Source organism: Neofelis nebulosa, chromosome 4, assembly GCF_028018385.1.
Source record: "Neofelis nebulosa isolate mNeoNeb1 chromosome 4, mNeoNeb1.pri, whole genome shotgun sequence".
Lineage (NCBI taxonomy): Eukaryota > Metazoa > Chordata > Mammalia > Carnivora > Felidae > Neofelis > Neofelis nebulosa.
The window spans coordinates 77985540-78005236 of record NC_080785.1 but is presented as its reverse complement, the minus strand read 5'-3'; the positions used below and the strand labels follow the sequence as shown (position 1 = coordinate 78005236).

The 19697-nt window shown below is 38.8% G+C and overlaps 2 protein-coding genes and 1 long non-coding RNA gene across 25 annotated transcripts in view; 2 read left to right on the top strand and 1 right to left on the bottom strand.

The window, feature by feature from the left end:
- DBF4 (DBF4 zinc finger) overlaps positions 1–3872 on the top strand; it is a 32490-nt gene extending 28618 nt beyond the window's left edge. For both annotated transcript variants that reach the window (XM_058725210.1, XM_058725209.1), the window contains exon 12: positions 532–3872. In XM_058725210.1, the coding sequence (XP_058581193.1) occupies positions 532–1516 (985 nt within the window). In that variant the 3' untranslated portion in view covers positions 1517–3872. The remainder of the gene's footprint in view (positions 1–531) is intronic.
- Positions 3873–15921: 12049 nt separating this feature from the next.
- LOC131509447 (uncharacterized) lies at positions 15922–17885 on the bottom strand. Its single transcript, XR_009260506.1, has 2 exons — positions 17779–17885; positions 15922–16449 (listed from the first exon to the last, which is right to left on the bottom strand). It is a non-coding gene; the product is annotated as an uncharacterized LOC131509447 (long non-coding RNA).
- Positions 17111–19697, top strand: part of ADAM22 (ADAM metallopeptidase domain 22) — a 237456-nt gene continuing 234869 nt past the window's right edge. For 21 of the 22 annotated variants that reach the window (XR_009260505.1, XM_058725184.1, XM_058725183.1 and 18 more), the window contains exons 1-2: positions 17125–17332; positions 17796–17956. Coding sequence is in view for 21 of the 22 variants with exons in the window: in XM_058725184.1 (XP_058581167.1) it covers positions 17248–17332; positions 17796–17956 (246 nt within the window). In the remaining variant the exon portion in view is untranslated. Of the gene's footprint in view, positions 17333–17795; positions 17957–19697 lie in introns of all 22 variants that reach the window. The other variant, XM_058725175.1, reaches the window with a different exon arrangement.

Genomic DNA, 19697 nt, shown 5'->3' with positions numbered 1-19697 from the left:
TTTTGTCATTTTTAGAGTATAAAGATACCAGGTTTCTGACTCCATATGTTCTTAGATATTTTACACTTAAATATAAATAAGTGGGGAATGTTTCTGCCTTAGGTCCCAATACTCATTCCCCACATTGTTAAGTAAAATGAGGAGACAGTATTAATGTAAATGAAACCATAGAAGTTAGGATATTTTTCAGGATAATGAGAACAATATTGGGAGAAGACCCATATCTCTTTACTGTCCTCTTTCTTTGAATTATATGGTTAAAGTAGTTGTAAACATCACATTTAAGATACTGGTTCCCTCTGGGAAGAAGGGGAAGAACATAGATGAGAAGAGGGGGTACACTAGAGTTTTCAGCTATATCAATTTTATTACTTTAAAGACATCTAAAGTAAATTTGGCTAAGTGTTAAGATTTCAGTATTTTTGTATTATTGTGTAAGTTAAATAAGCTACATAAGTAGTTTTAAAAGATACTAATTTGACTTTAAGGAATTTTTATAGCAATTTAATTTTTTCTTTTTGTTTTATAAAGAATAAAATACAGTATTGGATCCCTTTCTCCTATTACTACAAGTATCTTGAAAAGGTCTGAACCAAAAGAAAAGCTAGAATTGCAACATACTTCTCACAAAGACTTCAAGGAAAATAATGTACAGGTAGTTGAGCAGCGTTTCCTGTATAAAGAAGTCCAGGAACCTGAACGGAAGTTTGTGTTTATTTCAGAATGCATCCCCTGCCCTTCAAGTGAATTGAGAGGACTCGATGAGAAAGCAAATAGTAAATGTTCCAAGTTAAATCCAGTTGAAAATGACCTAAAACAAAATTTTACACATCTACCTCCACGTAAAAATAAACAGGGATGTATTCTTGACATTTCTGAACATAAATTAATGATAAATGAAAGTGACTTAGAAGAACTAAGTGTAGATCGCTGTCCATGTAGGCTACAGACATCTGTACAAGTTTCTAACGTCAGTATGGATAATACTGCATCTCAACCAAAACAAAAGTCAGATACTGTGCTTTTTCCAGCAAAGAATGTGAAGGAAAAGGACCTTCATTCAATAGTTGGTCATGATTCTGGTCTGTTAGCAATAAACAGTTCACAGGAGCACCTAACAGTTCAGGCAAAGACTCCATCCCAAAGTCCCCCTGAGGAACCCAGTGAATGCAACTTCAACAATGTGGATAGTTTACCTTCTGGTAAGATCCATCGGAAAGTGAAAATATTATTAGGAAGAAATAAAAAAGAAAATCTGGAACCAAATGTGGAATTAGATAAGAAAAGAACTGAATTTATTACACAAGAAGGAAACAGAATTTGTAGTTCACCAGTACAATCTCTACTAGACTTGTTTCAGACTAGTGAAGAGAAGTCAGAATTTTTGGGTTTCACAAGCTACACTGAAAACAGTGGTATATGTGATGTTTTAGATATTTGGAAAGAAGAAAATTCAAATAATTTGTTGTCAGTGTTTTTCTCTTCCCCTTCAACTTCTACATTTACTGGCTTTTAGACTTGAAATAAATACTTTTCAGAAGTGATGAAGATCATATTCTTGAAAATTTTAATAATGTGTATGAGAATGCTTGGTTTATTTTCTTTTTGCCAACTTTGTTTACAGAACTAAGTGTAAATATTAACAATAAAGGTGATGTTTGCATTTTTCTACAGAATTGGATACCTTTTATAGGAAAATTGTAGAATAAACTTGTGACTTATTTTACACACTATGTTTTAAGAATTATGAATAATGTTTTATGTCACTGAACTTAAAGTGAAATTTGGGGTATATTAATATTTAGCATTATATATTTGGATAGTCTAGTTCTTTCCAAAGGCTATTAAAATAAGATTCCCATGATAACCTGAGAATATTGCTTTTAAAAACCTAATTTTCACACAAAAGGGAAAAACCGTATTAATTTCTGTGTTTGGGTTTTGGAAGTCATTATTACTTGATACTGACCTACGTGGACCCTGCTCATGTGTTGGCACCAAGGAGTTAGGTTATTTGAAGAGATAAATAGAAGCCATAAAGGAAAAACTTAGCTAAACTACTATATGGAATAAATTTCCCATTGTTGATTATTCACCTTTAGAAAGATTTTCTTCCAAAATGACTCATTATCCCCTAATTTGGTATCAGGAAATGAAAGAGGGAGGATGGCATTGAATTATAAATAAAAGTATTGAAGCATTGTGAAGATTGCCTTTGATTGGGCACTTAGCAACTCAATAATTGAGGGGGAAAAAATAGTCAAATACAAGAAAAATTTCAACCATTCAATCTTTAGATGGTAGAGGTGTTTGTCTTTGAGTGTGTTCTTCCAGGAGAGGCATTTACAGCTAATGACATTTTCACAATAAAAGTTGGTGCCATTGAATATTTTTGAATATATTGTCATTAAAAATTAACTTTGATTACCAGTCTTAATTATTTGAAACCCTGTAGGGTTCCTAGTGTATTCGTTTATATGTTCTGATGTGTGTGTTTTGACTGTGTGGAAAGTGTCAGTGAGAAATAGTAGCTTTTCATCACCTTTTTGGTCTTTCTGGTACCTTAAGTAAGTAGGATCACTGAAATACTCTTTTACAGTGCATTCATGCACCTTGTTTTCATTGTAAATTACTATAGCATTTTCTGTCACAAATGCATGTGTGTGTATGTAAATCTATGTCAGATTTTATAGATAGCCTTCTAAAAACCTAGATGAAACTTGGGAAATTATTTGTAGGAGGTATTTTTTTCTCTTAATTTTCCAAATAATTAAAAGGTATTTAAACTTGCTTTATGATCCTTAGACTTTAGAGTGATAGTCGCTTCAATTTGCAGTGGCCCTGTTTGCCTTAGTTGTATCTAATAAGGAGTAAAAGACTCGAACTGAACCCTTCCAGTAGTTAAAAGTGTTAAACTTTATTTTGACACCATTTTTGAACTATTATTTTGAACACTGGGCTTTAAGATACTGTCCTCCAAGATCTTCATAATGAGTATGTCAGGTTTTAAGAAATGCTCAAATTCTGTGTGTGGGTAACAGGACCACCACATAGAATTTGTGTGAGCTGGGCAGTGCAGATGGGTGCCCAACCAAGGGGAGGGTGGCAGGTAGTAATTGAGCCTCCAGTATGCAGTAAGTAGTGTGTATGAGGTAGCAGCCATGTAGAAGTATGAATACTTTCTCTCTTAACTTTAACCAAGGCATGGTCACCTGGCCAAGGTGCCTTTGCGGTTGTGTTTACTTAACTATGGTTTGGTTCCCAGATGTGTTCCCAAAAAGACACTTAATTTTTAATGTAGCAAGGCATCTTAAGAAGGAAGCTTCAAATCCTCAGCAGGGTAGATAGAAAACTTGGTTTGCTTGATAAAAAGTGACAGCCTCCGCCAAAAGCATCTAGACAAACAAATCCCAGCAAGTACATGATAAGTTTAATTCTTTGATAACAAGAGCATTGAAGTGGAAAGGTGTGAAGGGAAAAAAAGGCACCCTAATTAGCTTTAGCTGTGGGCAACAGTGCAGCTTTCAAAGTTGGTGGCTCTTTTTCTAGGAGTAACTAGAAACAGCAGCAGTAAAGACAGTGTGATTTTGTGACTTAAAATGAATGTTTAATTTTCTGAGGTAACAAGCAGTTCTAGCAAAGGTGTATTTTACATGTCAGTAGAATCTTTTAAATGGTTTTTAAAGCCAGTGACTTCTTTGCATGTATAGATTAGTATATTAAAATAATGGAGCCATATATAGATGTTATTAATTCTAATGTTATAATAATTTGTAGATAATAATTTGATGAATGTCAAGACAAAATTACCTACTTTTAAAGGAAACAAGATTTTATGTATAAAACTTAAACCTAAAACCATTGAACTTGAATCCTTATCTCTGGAAATGTGAGATTATTATGCTATCAGATAAAAATTAAGGTTTTTTTAAACACTGGTGCTAGGATGGATGTGTAGTTAATACTATTCTATATAAAGAATATATTAAAATGATAAATGTTATATCTACTTAAATATCAATTTCTATAAATATAGTTTGGTTAATGTGAGACCAAATAGTTTTGTTTCACTTTTCAATTAAGAATCATTCCAATGCTATGTTTCATTAGTGGAGTGAAATATGAGGAAGACCATCCTCTCCCGAAGGAGATGGAAAGATTTTTCAAGCATAATGTAAACTAATCCTTCACTGAGCTAGTCGGATCTTAAATCATGGGATTCCCAAATTAAAAGGTCTGAAAGAATGCTGGTTACACAGTAGGTTACTCAAAAGATTAAGTGGAGTCAAATTACCTTAGATATCAGCCACTATAGACTTGGTGGTGTTGAACTCTGTGCTGTGACCAGTAATGTAATGCATGAACCATATGCTGTGATTTCATCATTTGTAACATAATGGAGAGTAGGTCAGGGACTGAGAAGGAATGGTAAAGTACAAAGGCAACTAGATCAAATGAAAGGACATTAGTCTTCTAGCTGTGTTAGTTACAAGGAATGTTTAATGCTGTTACACAAGTAGTATAGCATCCATGTTTCCACAGATTCCAACCTTTGCATAAAGAAGCCACATTATGCCCACCTACATGACTATATGGACTAGTGATTTTACACAAGTAATGTTAAAAATTAGAACCATACCCTTACTGATAAACGCCATTAATTAGCATTAATATTGTAGGCAATATTAGAGGGAAGTAGCCTCCTTACAATATCATGCAAAAAAAGGGAAAAGCCTGGGAAGAGTAGTGGGCAATTAACAATGCATAAAGAATCTTGACACAAAGTGTATTACACAAACAAGAAAAATACTCCAATTTTGAACACTGGGAAAACTGTGTGACCAAAAAAAGACTTAAATAGTAAGAACCAGACAGATTAAGACAGCCACATCTATTAAAGAATGTCACAATTCCCTCCTGAAGAAAGCAAATGGGAATTATCAAAGTCCCTGTATATTAGTTTATTTCACTTGGTTGTGCTTAATGTATAATAAATTGCATTCAGCTTCTGTTACTGTACCTGATGTGATCAACTTGCCATCAGGGGTCTGATCTTGAGGGATTGTGCCATGTTAATGTTGGTGTCTGTTCCTGGCAGGTTGGCCTCTTGGCAATGGCAGAAACACGAGGTCAGCTTCAGTGAATAGAAACCCATGCTGTCAAATCTATATGTGACTTTTTTCCTGCCACCATAATCCTTTTGCTCATGTATCCATTGTGCCAGCATTGGGGTGGCATTAACATACAGTAATGAAGATGCTCACACTTTGTGCCCACCTCCATGTGCCATGTGCCTATACCCCTTGTACTCTTTCTTCAGATCTTTTTTTCCCCAAGTCCCTTTACAGCCATATGTCATTTCTCACTGCTCAGCAGTCCATATATATTTTAAACTGAGGCCAGTTCTCTTTCCCTACAAAGGGGATGACCAGGTATACCACTTGAAGCTCTGCCCATCAGGAAGATTTTCTCTTGTGACTGGCTTTCAATGTCACCACTGAGTGGAGATGTACGGCAACTACCATCTATTCTAAACTTCCACCCACAGAAGCAACTAATCCATGAACCAAGTCTGGGTTTTCCTCATGTTTCATCTGGTCCAAAGGGATGGCCCATACACCTGTAGGTATGACCTGAGGGAGAGGTACTGATGCAATAGAAATGTATGACATGGGGATCTCAGCTGCCTGTTCATTCCTTGAGCTCTCTGGTCTTGATCTAGCTCAATCCTGGATGTACCAATTATCCATTTTACAATGGATAATTGGTACATCTGCCCAATTTTATGACTTGATAGTTCTGACAGAACCTCAGCTCATGATTGGCAGTTGTGACCACATGATGGTTTTTGCCCCACAGACAGGTACTTCATCTCATGTCATCATCTCATAGAACAAACTTCTCATTTTTCCAAAAATACATAATTATTCACTAAAGATGGCATAGCCTTACTCTAAGCCTCCTAGGGAAAGTTGTCATCTCCCTATTGGGGCTTTACATAAACTCGTTTTTCTACCAATGATACCTCTCAAATCTTTGAACCTGCCTGGTTATATGACTGCAGAGCTATTTTCTGCTCACAATTGGCAGCCTTTCATGCCCTTGGATGGAAGCGGTACTCCCATTTGGAACATTCTGCCTCCAGAATCTAAAGAGGCTTAGCAAACATTTTGTTTCCTTCATGTTTAGGAAGTTCAGGATGCAATAACTTGTCCTTTGCTTTGGATGGGATGTCCTGGCATGCCCCTGACCACTGGAATTCTAAAAAATGTTATTGATGTGACAGTCCCCTGAACTTTCTTAGGACACATCTCTCATCCCCTGGAAGACATGCCTCACCCAAGTTTCCAATGTGTTAGTAACTTATTATTCATATGGTATGAAAAATATAATATCAATACAATGGATTAATGTGATGTTCTTAGTGGCATCCTCTTCAAATTATGACAAAGGACAAGTTTAAATAGCCCTGAGTTAACACTATAAATGTAGGAAGTGTCTGATCCAAACCATCCTGTAGGACAGGGTTACTTCAACGAACAAATGAAAGCACACCTGGTGGAAGGTCCAAACCACCACTACAAGTAGGGAGATAAAGCAACCAGAGTTACAACAACAGCATGCAACACACTCCAAAAACACCTCCTGAAGGGCCAGGTCCTGGACAGTGTATGACCTCTTTTTAATATAGTAGTGCTCACAGGTTCAGGATACCTAACAAGCTATTAAAACACATAAAGGACAGAAAGCTAGCCAAACTGACAAAATGGAAGAATTATCCTGAAAAGAAGTTCCAGTAAGAAATGCTGGAGAATTTCTAAAGAAATGCTCCAGAATGCTGGAGAAATGTGAGAGAATTGCTCAGAACAGAAATTTAGAATAAAAGTCCTAAGATTAGTAGCTGGGCTTGAAAAAAGCATAGAAGACAGCAGAGAACTATTGCTGCAGAGATCAAGGAATGAAATAGTTCACGACAAATTAAGAAATGTTGTAAATGAGGTGCAAAATAAACTAGATGCAGTGACAGCAAGGATGGAAGAAGTAGAGGGGAGAATAAGTGAAATAGAAGATAAAATTAAGGGGCGCCTGGGTGGCGCAGTCGGTTAAGCGTCCGACTTCAGCCAGGTCACGATCTCGCGGTCCGTGAGTTCGAGCCCCGCGTCAGGCTCTGGGCTGATGGCTCGGAGCCTGGAGCCTGTTTCCGATTCTGTGTCTCCCTCTCTCTCTGCCGCTCCCCCGTTCATGCTCTGTCTCTCTCTGTCCCAAAAATAAATTAAAAAAAACGTTGAAAAAAAAAAATTTAAAAAAATAAAAAAAAAAAAGAAGATAAAATTAAGGAAAATTTTGAAACCAAAAGATAAAATATTAGACCATAAGGGGAGAATTAGAGAGCTAAGTGATTCATTGAAACGTAATAATATCCGTATCATAGAGGAGTTCCAGAAGAAAAGAGAGAGATAAAGGGGCAGAAGGTTTATTTGAACAAATTATAGCTGAGAAATTCCCTAATCTGGGGAAGGAAGTAGGCATCCAAATCCAGGAGGCACAGAGAACTCCCTACAGATCCAACAAGAGTAAGTCTTCTCCATGGCATATCATAGTGAAACTGGCAAAATACAATGATAAAGAGAGAATTCTGAAAGCACCCAGGGACAAACGGGCCTCAACCTACAAGGGTAGACACATAAGGACAGTAGCACACCTGTCCCCTGAAATTTGGCAGGCCAGAAGGGAGTGGCAGGAAATATTTAATGTGTGGAATAGGAAAAATAAACAGCCAATATCCAGCAAGGCTGTCATTCAGAATAGAAGGAGAGATGAAGGTTTTACCAGGCAAACAAAACCTGAAGGAGTTTGTGACGACTAAACCAGCCCTACAAGAGATCCTAAGGCGACTCTGTGAGTGGAATGCTGCAAAGACTACAAAGGACCAGAGACATCACCACAAGCATAAAACCTACAGATAACACAATGACATTAAATCCATATCTTTCAATAATAACTCTGAATGTAAATAGACTAAATGCCCCAATCAAAAAAACATAGTGCATTGGAATGGATTAAAAAACAAAAACAAACAAACAAAAAAACAAGATCCATCTATATGCTGTCTACAAGAGACTCATTTTAGACTTGAGGACACCTGCAGATTGAAAGTGAAGGGATGCAGAACCATATATCATGCTACTGGAAGTCAAAAGAAAGCTGGAGTAGCCATACTTAAATCAGACAAACTAGATTTTAAACTAAAGGTTATAATAAGAGATGAAGAAGGGCATTATATCATAATTATGGGGTCTACCAATCAAGAAGAACTAACAATTGTAAATGTTTATGTCCTCAACTTGAAAACACCCAAATACTTAAATCAATTAATCACAAACATAAGCAATCTTATTGATAAAATATGGTAATTGCAGGGGACTTTAATACTCCACTCCAACAATGGACAGATCATCTAGGCAGAAAATCAATAAAGAAACAATGGCCTTGAATGATACACTGGACCAGATGGACTTGACAGATATATTCAGAACTTTTCATCCAAAAGCAGCAGAACACACATTCTTCTCGAGTGCACATGGAACATTCTCCAAGATAGATCACATACTGGGTCACAAAACAGCCCTCAACAAATATAAAAAAGAATTAAGATCATACCATGCATATTTTTAGATCGCAACACTGTGAAACTTGAAATCAAACACAAGGAAAAATTTAGAAAGCCTACAAATGCATGGAGGTTAAAGAACATCCTACTAACGACTGCATGGGTCAACCAGGCTATTAAAGAAGAAATTAAAAAATATATGGAAGCAAATGAAAATGAAAACATGACAGTCTAGCCCATTTGGGATGCAGCAAAGGCAGTCCTAAGAGGAAAATACATTGCAATCCAGGCCTATCTCAACAAAAAAATCCCCAATATAAAACTTAACTGCACACCTAAAGGAACTATAAGCAGAACAACAAAGAAACACCAAGACCAGCAGGAAAAGATAAATAATAAAGATTAGAGCAGAAATAAGCAATATAGAATCCAAAAAAAGGTAAAACAGATCAATGAATCTAGAGCTGTTTTGTTTTGAAAACATAAACAAAATTGACAGACCTCTAGCCAGACTTCTTGAAAAGAAAAGAGAGAGAGAGCCCAAAGAGATAAAATCACAAATGAAAATGGATTTATTACAACCAACCCTCACAAATACAAGCAATTATCAGGGAATACTATGAAAAATTATATGCCAACAAACTGGACAACCTGGAAGAAATGGACAAATTCCTAGACACCCACACACTACCAAAACTCAAAAGGGAAGAAATAGAAAATTTGAACAGATCCATAACCAATGAAGAAATTGAACCAGTTATCAAAAATCTTCAAACAAATAAGAATCCTGGGCCAGATGGCTTCCCAGGGGAATTCTACCAGACATTTAAAGCAGAGTTAACACCTATCCTTCTCAAGCTGTCCCAACAAATAGAAACAGACTTCATAGAAATCTTCCAGACTCATTCTATGAAGCCAGGATTACATTGATTCCCAAACCAGACAGAGACCCCACTAAAAAGGAGAATTACAGGCCAATATTCCCAATGAACATGGATGCAAAAATTCTCAAAAAGATACTAGCAAATCGAATTCAATAGTATATTAAAATAATTATTTACCATGATCAAGTGGGATTCATTCCTTGGCTGCAAGCTGGTTCCATATTTGCAATTCAATCAATGTGATATATCACATTAATAGAAGGAAGGATAAGAACCGTATGATCCTGTCAGTAGAGGCAGAAAAAGCATCTGACAAAATTCAGCATCCTTTCTTAATAAAAACCCTCAAGAAACTCGGGATAGAAGGAACAGAACTTAATATCATAAAAGCCATATATGAAAAGCCAACAGCTGATATCATCCTCAACTGGGAAAAACTGAGAGCTTTCCCCCTGAGATCAGGAACACAACAGGGATGTCCACTCTCACCACTGTTGTTTAACATAGTGTTGGAAGTCCTAGCATCAGCAATCAGACAACAAAATGAAATAAAAGTCATCCAAATTGGCAAAGAAGAAGTCAAACTTTCACTTTTCACAGATGACATGATATTCTACATGGGAAACCTGAAAGACTCCACCAAAAAGCTGCTAGAACTGATAAATGAATTCAGCAAAATTGCAGTATACAAAATCAATACACAGAAATCGGTTGCATTTCTATACACCAATGATGAAGCAACAGAGAGATCAAGGAATCGATCCCACTTACAATTGCACCAAGAATCACAAAGTACCTAGGAATAAACCTAACCAAAGATGTAAAAGATCTGTATGCTGAAAACTATAGAAAGCTTATGAAGGAAGTTGAAGAAGACACAAAGAAATGGAAAAACATTCCATGCTCATGGGTTGGAATAACGAATATTGTTAAAATGTCAATACTACCCAAAGCAATCTACATATTCAGTGCAATCCCAATCAAAATTGTACAGGCATTCTTCTCAGAGCTAGAACAAACAATTCTCAAATTTGTATGGAACCACAAAAGATCCAGAATAGCCAAAGTAATGTTGAAAAAGAAAACCAAAGTGGGAGGCATCACAATCCTGGACTTTAGCCTGTACTACAAAGCTGTAATCATCAAGACAGTATGGTATTGGCACAAAAACAGACACATAGATCAATGGAATAGAATAGAGAACCACGAATTGGACAGACAAACATATGGCCAATTAATGTTTGACAAAGCAGGAAAGAGTACCCATTGGAAAAAAGACAGTCTCTTTAGCAAATGGTTCTGGGAGAACTAGACAGCAACAAGCAGAAGAATGAAACTGGACCACTTTCTTACACCATGCACAAAAATAAACTCAAAATGGATGAAAGATCTAAATGTGAGACAAGAAACCATCAAAACCCAAGAGGAGAAAATAGGCAAAAACCTCTTTGACCCCAGCTGCAGCAACTTCTTACTAGACATGTCTCCGAAGGCAAGGGAAATAAAATGAAAATGAACTATTGGGACCTCATCAAGATAAAAAGCTTCTGCACTGCAAAGGAAACAATCAACAAAACTAAAAGGCAACCAACAGAATGGGAGAAGATATTTGCAAATTACATACCGGATAATGGGTTAGTTAGTATCCAAAATCTATAAAGAACTTACCAAACTCAATACCAGAAAAAAATAAAATAATAAAATAAAATAAAATAAAATAAATAAATAAAATAAAATAAAATAAAAACCCAGTGAAGAAATGGGCAGAAGACATGAATAGACACTTTTCCAGAGAAGACATCCAGATGGCCAACAGGAACATGAAAAGATGCTTAATATCACTCATCATCAGGGAAATATCAATAAAAACCACACTAAGATACCGTTTCACACTGGTTAGAATGGCTAAAATTAACAACTCAGTAAACAACAGATGTTGGCAAGGATGTGGAGAGACAGGAACCCTTTTGCACTGTTGATGGGAATGCAAACTGGTATAGCCACTCTGGAAAACAGTGTGGAGTTTCCTCAAAAAATTAAGAATAGAATCACCCTATGACCCAGCAATAGCACTACTAGGAATTTACCCAAAGGATACAAGAGTGCAGGTTCATAGAGGCACATGTACCCCAATGTTTATAGTATCACTTTCAACAACAGCCAAATTATGGAAAGAGCCCAAATGTCCATCAACTGATGAATGGATAAAGAAGATGTGGTTTATATATACAGTGGAGTACTACTTGGAAATGAGAATGAATGAAATCTTGCATTTGCAACAATGTGGATGGAACTGGAGGGTAATTATGCTAAGTGAAATAAGTCAGTCAGAGAAAGACAGATATCATATGTTTTCACTCATATGTGGAATTTGAGAAGACCATGGAGGAATGGAAAGGGGAAAAATAGTTTCAGAGAGGGAGGCAAACCATAAGAGACTCTTAAATGCAGAGAACAAATTGAGGGTTGATGCGGGACAGGGAAGAGGGGAAAATGAGTGATGCGCATTGAGAAGGGCACTTGTTGGGTGAGCACTAGGTGTTGTATGTAAGTGATGAATCATGGGAATCTACTCCTGAATCCAAGAGCACATTGTATATACACTGTATGTTAGCTAACTTGACAATAAATTCTATTAAAAAAATTAAAAATGTATACTGTAATGTTTTCCTTGTTAATGCAATGTGTTCCTGATCCTTTTTTTCTGGCCGGGATGGAAAAATATGCATCTACCCAAACAATGGCTGCATATCACCTGAGGCTATGTTCACTTCCAATGAAGAGGATATTACATCTGGCACTACATCTGCAGTTGAGGCTACTACTTAGTGCAGTTTGTGGTAGTCTACTGTTATTCTTCATAAACCACATGAAAAGGATGGGAATCCACCATCTTTAGATGGTGCATTAATTTCCTCCATCACCACCATCACCATTGCCCCATATTAAGGTATATTTCTTTAGGGGCGCCTGGGTGGCTCAGTCGGTTAAGCGTCTGACTCTTGGTTTCAGTTCAGGTCATGATCTCATGGTTCGTGAGTTTGAGCCCTGCATCAGGCTCTGCTCTAACAGCACAGAGCCTGCTTGGGCTTCTCTCTCTTCCCCTCTCTCTGCCCCTCCCCTGCTCACACTCTTTCTCTCTCTCTCAAAATAAATGAATAAACATTTTAAAAAATTAAGGAAAAAAGATATTTTTAAGGTTTATTTATTTATTTTTGAGAGAGAAAGAGCACAGGCAGGGGTGGGGCAGTGAGAGAGGGGGACCGAGAATCCCAAGCTGGATCCATACTGTCAATGCAGAGCCTGATGTGGGAATTGAATTCAGGAACCAGTGAGATCATGACCTGGGCTGAAATAAATAGTTGACATTTAACCGACTGAGTCACCCAGGTGCCCCATGAGATATTGTTTTTGATTTATTATTTGGCTGAGAGATAGAGGCAGTTTCACAGATTCTAACTTGGTCTTTTTTTTTTTTTTTCTTTCTTTCTTCTTTTCTTTTCTTTTTTTTTTTTTTTTTTTGGTCTTGTCCACTATAATAATTCTTACCCTGGAGGCCGGAGATACAATGTGGGGGGTTTACTGAAGTACTAAGTATTTCTTTACTTTCTTTTTTTAAATGTTTATTTATTTTTAAGAGAACACAAGCAGGGGAGGGGCAGAGAGACGGGGACAGAGGATCCGAAGTGGGCTCTGTGCTGACAGGCTGACAGCAGCAAGCCCCATGTGGGGCTTAAACACATGAACTGTGAGATCATGACCTGAGCCAAAGTCAGATGCTCAACTGACTGAGCCACCCAGGTGCCCCCAAGTATTTCTTTTCTAATAAAACATTAAGAGGCTAAGCAAATGACATTGTTGACCCACTATGAGCCAAAGCTTGGTGAGGACTTCATTTATTAGCTGGCTCCCATGCACCCAATTTAATAGGTGCTTTGGTCCCAGGTATCACTGCCAGTTGAGACTCTGCATCCAACAAGGATGGAGGTAAGTCCCTTTGGGGAAGAGCTGAGGGAATAGTTACCATGTGTACTTACCATGTGATGCGGGGTCTTTCTTCTGAGGATATGACTTTTTCTTCAGTGGTTTCTTGGTTGAAAACTGACTTAAGTCTGGAAACAGATCATGATTCTTGATTGCAACAACTTCTCTCAGCCTCCTGAGGCTGATTTATTTTAAAGGTACATATTGAGAAATTATCTTGTTACTCTCCATTGTTTTGCTTCTAAAGGAACCATGTTCTATTAACCAACTCCACCACTCTCAACATCAACTTGGCATTAGTCTTGGCAATGACTTTTTTGACTTAATACCAAAAACAAAGGCAACAAAAGTAAAAAAAAAACAACTGAGGCTATGTCAAACTAAAAAGCTTCTGCACAGTAAAGGAAACCGTCAACAAAATGAAAAGACAACCTACTGAATGGGAGGAAATATTTGTAAAGCATACTTCTGATAAGGGGTTAATATCCAAAATATATAACTAACTCATACAAATCAGTTGAATGGATAAAGAAGATGTGGTGTATGTATGCCACAGAATATTATTCAGGCATAAGAAAGAAGGAAATCCTGCCATTTGCAACAACATTGATGGAACTTAAGGGCATTTCGCTAAGTGAAATAAGCCCCCCAAACGCAAATACTGCATGGTATCACTTATACGTGGCATCTAAAAAAAAAAAGTCAAACTTGTTAGAATAGAGAGTAGAAAATTGGTTGTCAGGTCTGGGAGGTGGGTATAATAGCAAGTGGTTGGTAAAAGGGTACAGATTTTTAATTATAAGTTGAATAATACCTGAGAGTTTAACATAAAACTTGGTGACTATAGTTGATAACATTGTGTTATATGACTGAAATTTGTTGAGAATAGAACTTAAATGTTCCCACTCCCCATCCCCACCATGTATTTGAGGTGATGAATGTGTTAATTAACCAGATGATGGAAACCAAATAAAAAATTCACCAAAAACCTATATATCAAATATAAATATATACAAAATAGGCAAGATGCAGTCAGAAGCATTACTTCAAAGAGATTCAAAGAATATTCTGTCTCTAGAGGATGGGATGTTTTGTTTTGAAATGACACTGGGATAAGCTTACTCCTGGCCCTCCCCAGAACAACACACACCTTGGAGAAACTGTGTAGTTTAGAGCAGGTATCTTCTCGCTTACCTCGCCTCTCAGGATGTCCATTCTGTGCCAAGAAGATGAAATGGTTTAAAGGCATGTCTCTAGATACACCTGGGTGGCTCAGTCAGTTAAGTGTCTGACTTTAGCTTAGGTCATCATCTCGCGGTTTGTGAGTTCAAGCCCCACGTTGGGCACATTGCTGTCAATGCAGAGCCTGCTTCGGATCCTCTCTCCCTCTCTCTTTGCCCCTCCCCAGCTTGCACTCTCTCAAAAATAAATAAACATTAAAAAAATAAAAAAATAAATAAAGGCATGTATCTACTACCTTAAAAAAATGTGCAAACCTTTTGGACTAAGCAAGTCCTAAATCCGGTGTCTGTCTTAGAGAAATGCTTATAAGACATGCACAGGGAGGCATTGCTTATAACAATAAGAGATGTGTAAATAAAAAAAAATATGGAGTATACTTAGAATAGCACAATATTTACAAAACCTGTAAAATTAATTATTCCAACTTAGAGAATTGGGTTAAGAATTTAGATGTATGATATAGAAGATGAAGATATTGGGCTTTTCCAGGCCTGTAGGTTTTAATCCTCTTTTACTGTAACTACTATGGAATCTCCTGCATCAAGGTGTAAAGTGTACGACTGAAATCTTTTAGATCTTATTCAGGTTATAATTGCATGTCATATATAAAATTCTTAAGTGTCTTATTTATTTGAAAATTTGGGAAAAAAATTTTTTTTTGAAATGACAATAAAATCAGTGAGATGTGGTTACCTAGAGATGATAGAATGTTCCCTCAAGGGAGAAAAGAGTCCCCCTCTACTGTTTGCTTGTAAAACCATGTCTAAGTTGTATTTAATTTTGAATACCACACTTTAATTGGAACACTGACATACTGGAGTGTATTTTCAAATCATCATGATCATGAGGAAACCTAGAACCATGTCACAAAAGGCAAGGGTAAAAAGAATTTTTGCCCACGGGGGAAGGAAAAACATCTTCAAAGAACATCATGTGGAAGATTCTTGTGCATGTTTTACAGGACCAGAATCAGGATGGAGGTGACAAAAACACGGGTTTGACCAGGAAGATGTGGAAAAAGACTCAGATTTGAAAGCAGGATATCCAGTCTACTCTATAACAAGCCACGGGAACTTAGGAAATCATTTAAGTTCCCCAAACCACTGTGGTCCAATAGAACTGTCTGCAATGATGGAAATATCCCATATTCTTGCTCTACAATACAGTAGCTGCTAGCCAAATGCAGCATAAGAAATGTGGTTAGTGTGACTGAGGAACAGAATTTTAAATTTTATTTACTTTTAATTAATTTAAATTTAAATAGTTACATGTAGCTAGTGGTTACAGTATTTAGAAGTTGCAGCTCTAAGCCTTAATTTCCTCCTCTCTGAAATGGGAATAATAACACTTATTAAATTGCTGACCCGAAGATCAAACGACATTATATGTGACCCCAGAAAAACTGTATCATACTACACAAGTGTTAATTACGGTGATAGCTAATTACTGAATTGTATGTATTGTATTACTGTCTTATCCTCAAAAGAGTTTCTAACATTTGGAATTAGAGAAAAATGGAATAAGCAGACTGAGAAAGTAGAGTTCCCCAAGTCTGGTTTTCACAAACAGGTTTGAGACAGGCAGAGATCAGAGAAAGAACAAAATATCCTGGAGACTTGGGCTATATTCAAGACATCCTTCCAGTAGAGCTTCTTGATGTTCTCCCTTGACTCCCCTGGCTGAGTTAACGATGCTCCTCTAAGCACTGTCGGGCACTTTCACACCGTCCTGTAAAAAAAAAACACAGTATTTACTCAACTGTATCTTAGAGCACATGCCTCTTACACTCATGTCTTTCACGGTTGTATCCCCGTTCTTAGCCACCGGGCCATACAGTAGGTCCTCAATCAGTATTCGATGAATGATGAACTTAGCATGTTCTCTTGAGGGAGTGATTCCCCGTTAATAATGTAACCAGTAACTCTTTGAAAAACATTATTGAGGATGTACGGAGTGGAGGAATACTGTATCCAGCGGCACAGTTGGATATTTCGGTGCCAGGAGGCCTGCGGGGATGACCTCTCTTTCTCCTGCCCTTTTCTTCCCTCCGGTCTTCGGCTATGGAGGATCTCGTGGTCCCAAAAGTCGCTACCGTCCGCACCGCAGTGGAGAGGAGCGGGACGCGGAGAACTACATTTCCCAGCTGACTCTCCTGCGCGCGCCCCTGCCCGTGCGCGCGGGGGGCGAGTGCACCAGGCGCTCGCTCCCTGCCGAGCGCTCGTCGCCCGCCAGAGCCTTTGCCAAGGGATGAGGTGGGAGGCGCTAGAATCCACTTAGCTACAGCCAACCGCCCAATGCAGCACTCGCTCGCTCCCCCCGCCAGCGGAAGCACCCGCGGAGCACAATGCAGCACTGAGGCAGCGCCGCGGCGGAGGCTGCAGCGCCACGGCCGCCGCAGCACGGTCCGGGGCTGGGAGGGGGTGGCCGAGGAGAGCCGTGGGGCGCGGGCGGAGGGAGCCGGACCCTGCTGCCGAGGCATGAGGCGCTAGCTGAGCGTCTCGAACGAGGCGGGCTGACGGCAGCACCATGCAGGCGGCGGCGGCTGCGTCCGTGCCCTTCTTGCTGCTCTGCGCCCTAGGGACCTGCCCCCCGGCGCGCTGCGGTCGGGCAGGTAAGTTCGCCACCCTGTGTGGCTTAGGGACGTACCATTTTCCAGGAGTCTTTGCAGCCCTCAAGCGCACTGGAAACGGGCATGCCCGTTTCCCGAGTGCGCGGGGAGATTTTTTTATTTAGAAGGGTGGTGAGAAGTGAAGCAAAAATACATGTGTGGGGGCGCGCAGATGCATTAGAAGCCTTCGGTCAAATGCATGTTTTTCCTCTTCTGAAGAAGCGGAATGCGGAGGATGGGAAAGGGGTGCTGTGCTTCTGGGCCCCGATCCTGGATGATCTCAGATGAGCTGGTCCAAGGCTCTCCGGCTGGTGTCTCTGCGTCCTTCCCAGATAGGGACCTGGAGGGAGGGGGCGGTGGGATTTTCCTACAGAAGACGTCGGACCGCAGGAGACACGCGTGTGGGTCAGGGTCATTATTTTCTCCTTTTCTCCCCGCTCCCTCCTTACCCTCGTCCTGCCTGGAGGAGACGCCTCGTTGACGGAGCTGGAGAGGAGGAACGAAAACCGCTTCCTGGAGCGCCAGAGCATCGTGCCACTCCGGCTCCTCTACCGCTCGGGCGGTGAAGACGAAACTGGACACGACGCGCTCGACACGCGGGTGCGGGGCCACCCCGGCGGCGGGCAGGTGAGAGGCGCGGTCCAGGGGGGTGGGCCCGGGCGCGGCCTGGCCCACCCTGACCCCACGTTTGCTCTCCGTCGCCCTGGAGATGCAGTGTCTTCGGTGGAAGGAGCACAGCCCTAGTGCGAGTCGTGCATGGCGCTCCCAGTGCGAAAAAGAAGGGAGGGGGGACAAACCCCTCAAAGCACCACAGGCCGGAGCTTTGCTAGAGAGGAGTTTGTGCGGGATGTCTTCGGCAGTGCGGTAGCCTGAGCGGAGGGGCGGAGACCCTCTCACCTCCGGCAGGCAAAAAAACATGCATAGGCAAGAAAGGATGTAATGTGTGGGCAGGGTTTGCATCATCATTATTGTTGTGGTTGTTTTAGTCCTTAAAAAGACTTTATACGTGATTTAAACCAAGGTTGGTACCGTAGAAAAAATGGAAAGACAAGCCTAGACATCCCTAACTAAACTCAAACTGTAAAAATAAGCTAACCTGCAGGGTTCTCAGCTCACTCGATTTATGGACACCAGAGATGTACCCATTCACCTCCACGTTTCAGGAAAGGCCTCTCCTCCTCCATTTCTTCACTGGCAATGGTCCTTTGGCGTAATTTGAGTCCTTTTGTTTTTTGGGCATTTATAAACTGTGTTAAAAAAAATCTAAGTTTATTCCATTTACCCATATTTAGATCAATATCACATGCCCACAGATAATGCCTGAAAATTATCTTGAACTTACTTGCTAATTTAAGTAATTATTTCAGGGCTCTCTAAGCAATTTTTGTATTTTGTATGGCAAGCAGTTTATTCACCTGTAAGTACATATTAAGGTAGAGCTTGTTCGTGTGGTTGAAAATGTTGTAAATTTTGCTGACCTAAAGGCAGCTGAACATTTTCATGTGTGTAAATACATTTATTAATACTTCAAGATGTATGTTGTCGCTGTGATAGTCAAAATATTTGATCTATTTCTGTAAAATATGTGGAAGCAGAAAAATGCCATATAAATCATAAAAATGCCAATGCTTAGCTCTGTTGAAATTTTCATATAAGAAATTAATTTAAAGGGCTACACTAATATCCATTAAAGTTTGAGTACTGTGGTAGAAAGTCCAGTGTGCCAAGCTTTAATGAAGATTTCCATTATTTGAATTGTTTGATAAATACCGCTTCTCTTTCATTTTGACTTGTTTTCATAGTAAAACTGAAGAAACAGGGGACACTCTTATTTTTCAATAAATGAGAATTATTTCTGTGGAGGAATATTCTCACACTCATTTACAACTTTTGCTTAGGAAAAATTTCACATACATATGCAAAATAGAATGTTATAATGAATGAATATTAGAATAAATACATAATGCTTCAACAATTAGCAACTCATAGCCAGTCTTGTTTCATCTGTCTCCTACCTGTTTTCTTCCCCTTCTTGTATTTGAGGCAGATCAGATCATTTCATTCATAAAAAATTCACTCTGTACTTCTAAAAGGATTCTTTCAAGAAAGAATGTAACCCTGTTATTATACCTAATACATAAATATTATAAATATGTAAAATATATTTAAGTATATTAGATAAATATATGTGAATATAATATGTATACATTTAAGTTTGTTTGTTTGATCCAGGACCCAAATGATGTCTATAGACTGCAATTAGTTTATTTTTTTGAGTCTCTTTAATGCATAATTTACCCCCTTCTGTTTCCTTCATTTTTTCCTTACGATTTATTCATTGAAGACAGGGGGTCTTTCATCCTGTAGT